The sequence below is a fragment of the Leptodactylus fuscus genome, chromosome 5, assembly GCF_031893055.1.
Source record: "Leptodactylus fuscus isolate aLepFus1 chromosome 5, aLepFus1.hap2, whole genome shotgun sequence".
Classification (NCBI taxonomy): domain Eukaryota; kingdom Metazoa; phylum Chordata; class Amphibia; order Anura; family Leptodactylidae; genus Leptodactylus; species Leptodactylus fuscus.
Window position 1 is genome coordinate 212,776,628 of NC_134269.1, and position 14,416 is coordinate 212,791,043.

General features: G+C 43.4%; 1 protein-coding gene across 1 annotated transcript; it reads right to left on the reverse strand.

Moving 5' to 3' along the window:
* Positions 1-3,572: 3,572 nt before the first annotated feature.
* STRA8 (stimulated by retinoic acid 8) lies at positions 3,573-11,045 on the reverse strand. The gene is made up of 8 exons (XM_075275921.1): positions 10,884-11,045; positions 10,630-10,705; positions 10,464-10,548; positions 10,140-10,298; positions 5,795-6,080; positions 5,598-5,674; positions 3,809-3,914; positions 3,573-3,650 (listed from the first exon to the last, which is right to left on the reverse strand). The coding sequence occupies exons 1-8, from the start codon at positions 11,043-11,045 to the stop codon at positions 3,573-3,575; spliced, it is 1,029 nt and encodes a 342-aa protein (XP_075132022.1).
* Positions 11,046-14,416: the final 3,371 nt, after the last annotated feature.

The following is a 14,416-nucleotide window of genomic DNA, read 5'->3' on the forward strand; positions in this document are numbered from 1 at the left end:
TGTCGAGGCACTTTACGAGTTGTGACACAACGGCAATCCTTTTAACATTTATGAAATGCTACACTGCAGCCTTTGGCCATCCAATATGTATCACGGCCAAAGTCGGCATCTTAATATCAAGTGAAACTAGAGGACCGACAATTCCGACCTCTTACTACCTAGTCCGACCTCGCCATACCTTCCAAGTTCCACAACAGCCAACGTGTCACTGTTGCTTTAAAGGGGTTCTATCAGCAAAATTCTGCTGTATGAGCCCCACATAGGCGTGAATAGCCTTTAACCACTTCAGTACTGGGCCAATTTGTGCTCCAGGACCAGACACATTTTCGGTTTATTTTGTATGTGCGGTTTAGAGGGCTGTAACATTTTTCTCAGATGTCTCAGTCAACTAATTTTTGCGTCTTTTTTCAGGGACACATTGGGCTTTATTATTTTGTTTTTAATTTCGAATGCGTTTTCGGTTTTATATATAAACAAAATAGGAGGAAAATTGTGTCTGGTTTTCACTTTTCTTTTTTAAATTTAATAACACAATGTACCACTGAAAAACTTTATAAAATATTTTGTCCTCTCTGTTACGGTAATTTTTATTTTGTATGGTGTCGTCGGGGGTGGGGCTATAACCTTTAATAACGGCATTTTATTGGCGCATTATTTTACACATTTTTTTTTTTTTTAAAGCTTTTTTATATTTTTTTTTTCAGATTGTGTCCCCATAAGGTCATAAGAGACCTTTGGGGACATCTGATCACTTTTTTTTCTTTGCACTGGAGGCTGATTTCCCCTATAACTGGGGCTGGTACATTTAGCCCCAGTTGCAGGAGGAATACAGTCACCTGCATCCTGTATACACAGTATACAGAGCTGATCTGGGTCCTGTAGGACCCAGTAGCTCTTGCAAGACACTGAGCCTGGCAGATCTCGTGACTGCCGGGTCAGAGGGCGGCCCCATCATGGTGGCGCGCATAGCACTCATTGAGCGCTGTATACACAGCGATCGAGAAGGCAGGGGAGGTAATAAATCTTCCCTGCCTTCTCTCTGGGAGCTCCGGTTGAAGTTACAGCCGGCTCCCAGTGTCAGCAGCTGCATGATCTCTGTGCAGCTGCTGTGTTCTGATAGGACGTGCCGATACGTCCAGTCAGAACAAGGCAACCACTATCCGGACATATATAGTCTATGGGCGGTCTGGAAGTGGTTAAAAAGGCTATTCAGGCACCGCTAATGTTATTTTAACACCCCCTCCATTTTAAAATAAAACCATATATGCAAATTATACTTATCGTGCACACTGAGCGGTCATGCACGGTCCGACGTTATCTTTTGGCACACCTTCTTCTTTCGGCAATGTCCTCTGGTCCTGGCTCTTCCCTGGCTTCATCGTCCTCTTTTTACGGCGGAATTGGTTCAACTCTGACGCGTGCGCAGTAGTGCTCCCTCCGGAGCACTACTGTACACGCACCATTTTTCTCAATGGTAGTACGCTTGCGTCCTTGAGACAAGTGATACTGCGCACGCGCCGGATTTTAGCCAATCCCGTCGGAAGAAGAGGACGATGAAGCCGGGAAAGAGCCAGGACCGGAGGGCGTCGCCGAAAGAAGAGGAAGGCGTGCCAGAAGATGACGTCGGACAGTGCATGACCGCCCAGCGTGCACGATAGGTATAATTTGCATATAGGGTTATATTTTAAAGAGGGGGGGGGTGTTAAAATAAGATTAGCGGTGCCTGAATGGCCTTTTTAAAGGCTAGTCACGCATATGTGGGGCTCATACAGCAGAATTTTGCTGATCGAGCCCCTTTAACCTCAGGTTCTAGAGCGGTTCCAAACCCCTAGCTATGGGAACACGCGAAGCACCGGTAAAATCTCAATCTAGCCGTAACTTCTGACGTCCAATAATCCGGCACTTTCACGCTAGATTATCCAAATTTTTCATGTTTTTAGGAAGAAAAAAAAAAAGCCTATATTTACCAGTCTGGATTGACCCGGGATTATAATCGGGTAAGGCCACACGGCGCAGGCGCAGCTTCACTGTAAATCTTCCCGCAGCTCCGTTTGGCCTTACCTTTACTCCAAAGCGATTCCGAAAAAAAGAAAATCTCACGTTTCGTGGATAAATAAATGTTTAATGTAACCTTTAACAAACACATCAATGAAACATCAAATCTCACAAACCCCTCACCACAAAAAAAAACAAAAAAAAAAAACAACAACTTTTTACTTTATAGTTTTTGGTGGAAAAATTGGGCATCTTACCCACCTTTCCTAGAAGCCTGCATAGAAAATCTGCCTAGTTATATTGAGATGCAAACTCCACCACCAACAACAACTAGGTTGATTTACCTTTCACGCTCCTGGAAAAGTTGGGTAACAACCTGGAATACTTTAACGGCCATATTGGTTATGTTAACGATACCAGCAATAGGCAAATTTTTAATTTGGTAGTCTGGGAAAGTAGAGTAAAAAAAACCCAATAGGGGGGGCCTGTAATTACAGTCCTATTGATTTCCACCCAGCTTTTCCAAAACCTTGACATTCATTGTGCTTAGATATGCAAATACAACTGTATCACAGTGCAACAGGCCATAGTTGTCATTCAGGAGTTTGGAAAAGTAGAATGACAAAAACAAAAAAAACCAACAACTTTTTTTTTACATTTTTTTAGGGAGGGGGTGGGGACATAAATATATAACACACCGACGAGACATCGCATAGAAACTTGTATATATTACTCTGTTTTATAAATATTTTTCGCTAAAACTTTTTGCGAATAAATAAGTTTTTTTTTTTCACTTTCTTTAAATAAAACCTCTTCATATAAATAAGAATAAATTAGAAACCGACGATCTCGGGGGCAGCAGAAATATCCGAGACCGCGTCATATAAAATATTGTAAACATCACCTCTCAAGAATGGCGACCAAAAAGAAACGTATAAGGCACGCCCCCACCCTCTTATGGAGAGAAGAGGGGAGGGGGTAAATTTTTTTGGTCAAAATGGCCACCTATTGTATGCCAAATCTGTATATAGTGACAACACCCAACAGACAAAGGTCAGTGGCCAGGTCATATAAATGGTCGCCCCCCATTATAGGTTCGGGGGGCATAAAAGGGTGACAGTTCGAGGTCATGTCACCGGTGTCGAGATCACGATGAGGCTTTTCGTGACTGTTACTTTTTAGTCTCAAGTCCTTGAAAGTTTTGTCTAAATTTCGTAGCTTTATCTGCACCTCGGAAAGCTGGATGATTGTAAACTGTTCTCACAAAGGTGTCACCCAGCTTTCCCAGGATCCTGAATAACCAATCCGTCACTTTCATCAGTAAGACACTGAAAAACTAAAACAGATTTAGCATTCAGGGCCTGGAAAACTTGGGTGAGGATCTCGGTGGCAGCTGCCATATTGGTTGTAACCCAGCTTTACCAGATACAGAAAGCCAAGCTGAGAAATGGACTCCAAGACATGGGATGTTTTTGGGTAAAGTAAGTCCTGAGATTCCTACCACGAGGTGACACCAGAAAACCTGGCAATCATAGGGTTAATAAATAGCATCCTGTAAGGAGACAGAACTCCGCCCTTCAGAGGTCATCTTCATCGTCAAAGGTTTCGGTACATCTCAGAAGCCCCGCCTCGTAATCGCACTGATGGTCAGCCGCCTAAAGAAAGGAGAAGATGTGTTATATACCGTATACTGCACAGTACACAACCCAAGCTGAGGTGTAATTTTGTAAGAAGCGGCCATACTGCGCCCCCTCCCCCAATGATCTCTCACTTCTTATTTCTACTACAACATTATTGGTCAACAGAAACTTACCTCAGTGTAGGAAAAGAGCTTAGCCCGAAAGAACTCAGAGACGTGCTGATGAAGAAGCTTCTCGTCTTCAGGACTCTCCCATGCGGAGCTTTCATGTAAGGGACTCCTAGAAAGTGGGATATTAATTGTATTATACTCCAGAGCTGCGCTCACTATTTTGCTGGTGCAGTCACTGTGTACATACATTACATTACTTATCCTGTATTATACTCCAGAGCAGCGCTCACTATTCTGCTGGTACAGTCACTGTGTACAGACATTACATTACTTATCCTGTATTATACTCCAGAGCAGCGCTCACTATTCTGCTGGTGCAGTCACTGTCTACATACATTACATTACTTATCCTGTATTATACTCCAGAGCTGCGCTCACTATTCTGCTGGTACAGTCACTGTGTACATACATTACATTACTTATCCTGTATTATACTCCAGAGCTGCGCTCACTATTCTGCTGGTGCAGTCACTGTGTACATACATTACATTACTTATCCTGTATTATACTCCAGAGCTGCGCTCACTATTCTGCTGGTACAGTCACTGTGTACAGACATTACATTACTTATCCTGTATTATACTCCAGAGCAGCGCTCACTATTCTGCTGGTACAGTCACTGTCTACATACATTACATTACTTATCCTGTATTATACTCCAGAGCTGCGCTCACTATTCTGCTGGTACAGTCACTGTGTACAGACATTACATTACTTATCCTGTATTATACTCCAGAGCTGCGCTCACTATTCCGCTGGTGCAGTCACTGTGTACATACATTACATTACTTATCCTGTATTATACTCCAGAGCAGTGCTCACTATTCTGCTGGTGCAGTCACTGTGTACATACATTACATTACTTATCCTGTATTATACTCCAGAGCTGCGCTCACTATTCTGCTGGTACAGTCACTGTGTACATACATTACATTACTTATCCTGTATTATACCCCAGAGCTGCGCTCACTATTCTGCTGGTACAGTCACTGTGTACATACATTACATTACTTATCCTGTATTATACTCCAGAGCAGTGCTCACTATTCTGCTGGTGCAGTCACTGTGTACATACATTACATTACTTATCCTGTATTATACTCCAGAGCAGTGCTCACTATTCTGCTGGTGCAGTCACTGTGTACATACATTACATTACTTATCCTGTATTATACTCCAGAGCAGTGCTCACTATTCTGCTGGTGCAGTCACTGTGTACATACATTACATTACTTATCCTGTATTATACTCCAGAGCTGCGCTCACTATTCCGCTGGTACAGTCACTGTGTACATACATTACATTACTTATCCTGTATTATACTCCAGAGCAGCGCTCACTATTCTGCTGGTGCAGTCACTGTGTACATACATTACATTACTTATCCTGTATTATACTCCAGAGCTGTGCTCACTATTCTGCTGGTACAGTCACTGTGTACATACATTACATTACTTATCCTGTATTATACTCCAGAGCTGCGCTCACTATTCTGCTGGTACAGTCACTGTGTACATACATTACATTACTTATCCTGTATTATACTCCAGAGCTGCGCTCACTATTCTGCTGGTACAGTCACTGTGTACATACATTACATTACTTATCCTGTATTATACTCCAGAGCTGCGCTCACTATTCTGCTGGTTAAGTGAATAGGAGAAGCCCATGCACTACAAAAACAGCTGTGTTGCAGCTCTGGGTGTGGCTGGAGTATGTCATTCTATATACAGTAGATAAATATATCTATGCACAACAACCTTCATTCCCCCCCCCCCATGCTGAGTCTTACCCCAGATCAGACAGGGTCTGGTTTGCACCGCCATCTAGAAACCCCTCAGCTAACTCGAAAGCATCGTCAATAAGGATCTGAAGAAAAAAAACACAAACAAAAACACCCCCTGTAGAAGCTGTAATGGCAGTCCTGTCTGGAGTCACTCAGCTTTCCCAGGCACAGATAGGACTAAGGCTTGGATCTTTACCACTTACGTCCTCAGGAGTAGAAGACATAAATGAGCTGGCGGCCTCCTGACTCTCCGCCCCGCTGTTTCTTTTGCCCCCATTGGTGCAGCCTATGTCTGTACTGGAGGTGACGGACGTCTTGTCCTTGGCCTGGGACAGGCCCTGCTGGAAGGCACTGACTTTACCTGTCCGGCAAAGCTCTTGCCACAGAGCGGAGATAGCATTGGACACCACGGGATGAGTGACCTGCGGCGGTGACACCACCATGTTCTCCAGTAACATGTCCGCTGTCTGTTTATAGAAGTGAAAGTACCTGGAGGAGAAGAGGAAGACGTTATATTATTGTTACTGGAAACCGTCAGCAAGCTTGTTGTCAGCCACACCCCCAACAGCCTACATATCTACTATAATACAGGGGGCAGGTCACTGAGACAGTACAGGATCAGTAATGTAATGTATGTACACAGTGACTGCACCAGCAGAATAGTGAGCGCAGCTCTGGAGTATAATACAGGATAAGTAATGTAATGTATGTACACAGTGACTGTACCAGCAGAATAGTGAGCGCAGCTCTGGAGTATAATACAGGATAAGTAATGTAATGTATGTACACAGTGACTGTACCATCAGAATAGTGAGCGCAGCTCTGGAGTATAATACAGGATAAGTAATGTAATGTATGTACACAGTGACTGCACCAGCAGAATAGTGAGCGCAGCTCTGGAGTATAATACAGGATAAGTAATGTAATGTATGTACACAGTGACTGTACCAGCAGAATAGTGAGCGCAGCTCTGGAGTATAATACAGGATAAGTAATGTAATGTATGTACACAGTGACTGTACCATCAGAATAGTGAGCGCAGCTCTGGAGTATAATACAGGATAAGTAATGTAATGTATGTACACAGTGACTGTACCAGCAGAATAGTGAGCGCAGCTCTGGAGTATAATACAGGATAAGTAATGTAATGTATGTACACAGTGACTGCACCAGCAGAATAGTGAGCGCAGCTCTGGAGTATAATACAGGATAAGTAATGTAATGTATGTACACAGTGACTGCACCAGCAGAATAGTGAGCGCAGCTCTGGAGTATAATACAGGATAAGTAATGTAATGTATGTACACAGTGACTGCACCAGCAGAATAGTGAGCGCAGCTCTGGAGTATAATACAGGATAAGTAATGTAATGTATGTACACAGTGACTGCACCAGCAGAATAGTGAGCGCAGCTCTGGAGTATAATACAGGATAAGTTATGTAATGTATGTACACAGTGACTGTACCAGCAGAATAGTGAGCGCAGCTCTGGAGTATAATACAGGATAAGTAATGTAATGTATGTACACAGTGACTGCACCAGCAGAATAGTGAGCGCAGCTCTGGAGTATAATACAGGATAAGTAATGTAATGTATGTACACAGTGACTGCACCAGCAGAATAGTGAGCGCAGCTCTGGAGTATAATACAGGATAAGTAATGTAATGTATGTACACAGTGACTGCACCAGCAGAATAGTGAGCGCAGCTCTGGAGTATAATACAGGATAAGTAATGTAGTGTATGTACACAGTGACTGCACCAGCAGAATAGTGAGCGCAGCTCTGGAGTATAATACAGGATAAGTAATGTAATGTATGTACACAGTGACTGTACCAGCAGAATAGTGAGCGCAGCTCTGGAGTATATACAGGATAAGTAATGTAATGTATGTACACAGTGACTGCACCAGCAGAATAGTGAGCGCAGCTCTGGAGTATAATACAGGATAAGTAATGTAATGTATGTACACAGTGACTGCACCAGCAGAATAGTGAGCGCAGCTCTGGAGTATAATACAGGATAAGTAATGTAATGTATGTACACAGTGACTGCACCAGCAGAATAGTGAGCGCAGCTCTGGAGTATAATACAGGATAAGTAATGTAATGTATGTATACAGTGACTGCACCAGCAGAATAGTGAGCGCAGCTCTGGAGTATAATACAGGATAAGTAATGTATGTACACAGTGACTGCACCAGCAGAATAGTGAGCGCAGCTCTGGAGTATCATACACGATAAGTAATGTAATGTATGTACACAGTGACTGCACCAGCAGAATAGTGAGTGCAGCTCTGGAGTATAATACAGGATAAGTAATGTAATGTATGTACACAGTGACTGCACCAGCAGAATAGTGAGCGCAGCTCTGGAGTATAATACAGGATAAGTAATGTAATGTATATACACAGTGACTGCACCAGCAGAATAGTGAGCGCAGCTCTGGAGTATATTGCAGGATAAGTAATGTAATGTATGTACACAGTGACTGCACCAGCAGAATAGTGAGCGCAGCTCTGGAGTATAATACAGGATAAGTAATGTAATGTATATACACAGTGACTGCACCAGCAGAATAGTGAGCACAGCTCTGGAGTATAATACAGGATAAGTAATGTAATGTATGTACACAGAGACTGTACCAGCAGAATAGTGAGCGCAGCTCTGGAGTATAATACAGGATAAGTAATGTAATGTATGTACACAGTGACTGCACCAGCAGAATAGTGAGCGCAGCTCTGGAGTATAATACAGGATAAGTAATGTAATGTATGTACACAGTGACTGTACCAGCAGAATAGTGAGCGCAGCTCTGGAGTATAATACAGGATAAGTAATGTAATGTATGTACACAGTGACTGCACCAGCAGAATAGTCAGCGCAGCTCTGGAGTATAATACAGGATAAGTAATGTAATGTATGTACACAGTGACTGCACCAGCAGAATAGTGAGTGCAGCTCTGGAGTATAATACAGGATAAGTAATGTAATGTATATACACAGTGACTGCACCAGCAGAATAGTGAGCGCAGCTCTGGAGTATAATACAGGATAAGTAATATAATGTATGTACACAGTGACTGTACCAGCAGAATAGTGAGCGCAGCTCTGGAGTATATTGCAGGATAAGTAATGTAATGTATGTACACAGTGACTGCACCAGCAGAATAGTGAGCGCAGCTCTGGAGTATAATTCAGGATAAGTAATGTAATGTATATACACAGTGACTGTACCAGCAGAATAGTGAGCGCAGCTCTGGAGTATAATACAGGATAAGTAATGTAATGTATGTACACAGTGACTGCACCAGCAGAATAGTGAGCGCAGCTCTGGAGTATAATACAGGATAAGTAATGTAATGTATGTATACAGTGACTGCACCAGCAGAATAGTGAGCGCAGCTCTGGAGTATAATACAGGATAAGTAATGTATGTACACAGTGACTGCACCAGCAGAATAGTGAGCGCAGCTCTGGAGTATCATACACGATAAGTAATGTAATGTATGTACACAGTGACTGCACCAGCAGAATAGTGAGTGCAGCTCTGGAGTATAATACAGGATAAGTAATGTAATGTATGTGCACAGTGACTGTACCAGCAGAATAGTGAGTGCAGCTCTGGAGTATAATACAGGATAAGTAATGTAATGTATGTACACAGTGACTGCACCAGCAGAATAGTGAGCGCAGCTCTGGAGTATAATACAGGATAAGTAATGTAATGTATATACACAGTGACTGCACCAGCAGAATAGTGAGCGCAGCTCTGGAGTATAATACAGGATAAGTAGTATAATGTATGTACACAGTGACTGCACCAGCAGAATAGTGAGTGCAGCTCTGGAGTATAATACAGGATAAGTAATGTAATGTATGTACACAGTGACTGTACCAGCAGAATAGTGAGCGCAGCTCTGGAGTATATTGCAGGATAAGTAATGTAATGTATGTACACAGTGACTGCACCAGCAGAATAGTGAGCGCAGCTCTGGAGTATAATACAGGATAAGTAATGTAATGTATGTACACAGTGACTGTACCAGCAGAATAGTGAGCGCAGCTCTGGAGTATATTGCAGGATAAGTAATGTAATGTATGTACACAGTGACTGCACCAGCAGAATAGTGAGCACAGCTCTGGAGTATAATACAGGATAAGTAATGTATGTACACAGTGACTGTACCAGCAGAATAGTGAGCGCAGCTCTGGAGTATATTGCAGGATAAGTAATGTAATGTATGTACACAGTGACTGCACCAGCAGAATAGTGAGCGCAGCTCTGGAGTATAATACAGGATAAGTAATGTAATGTATATACACAGTGACTGCACCAGCAGAACAGTGAGCACAGCTCTGGAGTATAATACAGGATAAGTAATGTAATGTATGTACACAGTGACTGTACCAGCAGAATAGTGAGCGCAGCTCTGGAGTATATTGCAGGATAAGTAATGTAATGTATATACACAGTGACTGTACCAGCAGAATAGTGAGCGCAGATCTGGAGTACAATACAGGAATTTTGTAATATTCAGACTTTTACCTTTCAAATTCTATTACATCCGGTGAGGATAAAGGTTCTGTAGAATTTTCTAGCTTTAATTCTTCCACCGATACCTCTCGGTCTTTGCGACTTTCGTGCGTCATATATAAGAGCACGGGGTCCACCTCCCCCTCCCACAATGGGTCAGACGATTTGCTCCTGTTATGAAAAAATAAACCCAGTACTATGTGGTCAGTGGAGGAAATACTGAAAGCCCCTGAACCCCATGACCCCTCCCTCTGTATACAGAAGATGGAAGTATACAATATATAGAGTCTGCGTACAGGCGGAGAGCCCCTTTATAAGAGTTGGTACGTCACATACCCCTGGTCACTATGGACGTGCTGTATATATTCCTTCTTGATGTCTTCCAGACTACAGGGGCTGCCATTCTCCACGAGAGCGTCACCTTAGGCACAAGGCATTCCGGTTATAGCTCACCGTTCCGTATACACTTCGAGGGCTTCCTCCATTTCACACACTCGCTCACCTTTCATTTTCAGCAGGGAGTCCAGCGTGCTCTCCAGTTGCAGGATGTAGCTTTTGGTCTGCTGCAGAACCTCTTTCTGGAATACGAGGGACATTGGTAAGTTAACACATGGTTTAGCCGAGTGTACACTGTATGGAGGACTTGAAATTTGGTGGTCCTACTGACTCCACCCCCTTGACCATTAACCCCTACACCCCTCCAATCATCCCGACTCCACCGCCTAGCCCTATAGGACGGTATATTTGCCTCATTACCCTTGTGGCTTGTGTCTCGGGATCAGGAAACACGGTTTCCTGCAGTTCTTGGATGAGGTTTGAGACCTTCGGCGTTCTGGTTTTCCGTTTCTTCACCGGTGTTTTGCCGCCGTCTTGTCTGACTCTTCCTTTTTTGCTCCCGCCTTCACCAGCCGTGTCCATTCAGCCTGCGAGCACGCTTCATGTATGTCTGCGTTACATGGTAATACATATTACAGGGTTAGTTCTGGCACAATACCATATATGGTCGCATACACCTGTCACCAAGTTCTACTTGAGGGGGCGGAGTCTGACTTGGGGATTCTCTTTGCTGCAGTGCTGAAAACAAAATCCCCCAAAATTTACAAAATTGCTTTTCTTTTTCCAATAATGAGAAGCTTTAGGGGCAACACGGTGGCTCAGTGGTTAGCACTGCAGCCTTGCAGCCCTGGAGTCCTGGGTTCGAATCCCGCCAGGAACAACACCTGCAAGGAGTTTGTATGGATTTCCTCCCATTCTACAAAGATAGAGGAAAAATTTACATTGTGATCCCTGTATGGGGCTCACACTCTACATAAAAAAGAAAAATACAGCTCATCTGACAAAAAACAAGCCCTCAATGGGAATGGCAAGGGAAAACTCTAAACGTGATGGCTCCGGAGGACGATATAAGGGGTTTGTCTTAAAGGGATGAAATCCTTGGGTCAGGTTCCACCCATAACAATGTTGATCAAGGTTGTCTCAAGTGTTCCTTTAACCACTTCATGACTGGACACTTATTTTTTTTTCTTTATAGGTGGATGCGTTTTTAAAGGGTATAACTTATATTTTGTTCGGCACAAGGGGGGGGCACATCATAGCCGCTCCCCCTTCCTGATGGTTAAAAAAAATAAAAACACCAGATTTGGGGTGCAAAAAATTCTATATTGAGCTCATCCCCCATGAAAAAGGGTTTGGGGAATTTGAAAAGGAAGCCTAATAATAGGGAACAAAATACAAAAATGTGCCTTAAAAAAAAATCCCTTTAATAGCTGCTATCCCCATATAGTACCAGACAGTCACATATAGCTATATACTCACCTTGTATCACCTACCAGATGTATTACCCTCCCCCTCCCAGGATAGAGGTGAATGTAGTCGGGTCGGGAGCACAGACCTGGATTAGCACGATCACATCCGGGAGAGGGCGGGGCTTGGCACACACAGGGCTCTCATTGGTCGGTTTTCCCTGCCTAGCTGTCTACTCCCTCCTCCCCTCCGACCCGACTACAATAACAAACCCGGTACCAGTTCCCCTCAGGCAGAGTTGTGGCCCTCACACCTGGGCTATGGGAAGTTTTACTCATAAGTCTTCAGGCCACAACTCTCAAGTATTAAAACTGGACTTGCCCTTTAAGGATTGTTCCATAAGAGTTGACGTTGTAAAGTTACTATTATTACTACAGGCTGTCACTATATACAGTCACAATACATGTTACATGAGACAGCTTAACATACAACACGTGACACATGCCGCTGTACATCCATGTAACATGCCATCGCACTCACCAGAAGTGACAGCGCTAGGACCTGCCCGCCACACCGCGGCGTCTCCTTCACTGATAAACCTGCGGAGTTCCATCGGCAGCTGACGTCATCACCAGAGACCAATCAGGGAAAGCTCCGGCTCCGGGGAGCAACACACAGACTCGTGAGCGGGAGGAGAACCAATCAGCGTTCAGTAGTGGACGCCGAGCAGCCAATCAGATGAGAGCCAGATGTCAACAATGTATCCAGTAGGGACTGAATTCTAGAGGAGAAAAGGGCGGGAGAATGTTGAGGGGCTGCGGAATGCGAGACACAGTCACGTGACTGGCCCTAGACGTGGCCTATCAATCACCTCAGAGACAGGTGGAGGCCATTTTGCTTGTCACAGCGCCCCCTACAGACAAGTGTCAGCTAGAGGCTGTATAAGTTTCCATAATGTACCCATGAGTGTCCTACACACACAATACTGGCTAGTTCCCATATAATGTCCTCACCATATATCCCTATAACTGACTAGTATACCCATAGCGCTGGCTATATGGCGACTTTGGCGTCCGTACATCGCAGGTTACGGGTATCTCAGCTGATGATATTAAAGTGACGCAGTGGCGATACCGTAACACGTTAGTCACAGAAATCCCAGAGCTGACGGATATTTTGTCACCATTGTGATATTTGTAGATGTTCTCCATGGCTGCATTTACCGCAATGAAGGCAGCGCTACCTGCTAATGTGTGATATGACCAAAGTTACCACATAGCCCTCGCCGTATTTACACGGAAAGATCGCACTGGATTTAATTGTGACTAGAAGTCGCAGCACCCTCGGGGTCACAACGGCGCTCCAGTCACTTACATTAGTGAAGGAGTAATAATATAGTATAATATAGTGTAATGTAATATAACATAGTGTAATATAATATACTGCAACCTAGTATAATATATAGTGTAATAAATAGTATAATATAGTGTAATGTAATATAACATAGTCAGTGGCGTGTACGGCTAGCTCTGCTCATGCCGAGCCGTACACGCAGCGCTTCCCATTCACTTCAATGGGACTGCTCGGAGTGAAAGAAGCAGCCCATTCATTTCTATGGAGAGTGCTCGTATGCCGGCTCTCATAGAAATGAATGGGCTGCTTCTCTCACTCCGAGCAGTCCCATTGAAGTGAATGGGGAGTGCCGGCGTATACGGCAAGCTCTGCTCATGCCGAGCCGTACACGCAGCGCTTCCCATTCACTTCAATGGGAGCGCTCGTAGTGAAAGAAGCAGCCCATTCATTTCTATGGAGAGTGCTCGTATGCCGGCTCCCATAGAAATGAATGGAGCTGCTTTATACGCCGCTTATTCTGAACGTGTTTTACGTTCAGAATAAGCTGCTGTATACGTAGTGTGAATGCACCCTAACAGTGTTTTTTATGTTCCCTTACCTCTCCCGGTCCGCCGATCATTATACTTGGGGGTCTGCAAAGACCCCCGAGTATAATGATAGTATTTGTGGGGCCCGCGGTGTCACTTGCCGATCCCGGCTCAGCCAGGATCGGCAAGTAAGTAGGGCCCGTAACGGCCTATTTAAAAACAAAACAAAAAACGCAGCGGTAGCAACTGTCACCGGGCCCCGTGGCAGCCGCCTCTACGGTAGTTACGCCTCTGAACATAGTGTAATATAATATACCGCAACCTAGTATAATATAATATAGTGTAACATGGTATAATATAGTGTAATATAATTAATATAGTGAAATATAATATACTGCAACCTAGTATAATATAGTGTAACATGGTATAATATAGTGTAATATAATTAATATAGTGAAATATAATATACTGCAACCTAGTATAATATAATATAGTGTAACATGGTATAATATAGTGAAATATAATATACTGCAACCTAGTGTAATATAGTATGGTGTAATATAATATATAGTGTAACATGGTATAATATAATATAGTGTAATATAATATTCTTCAACCTAGTATAATATAGCGTAATATAATATAGTGAAATGTAGTATAATATAG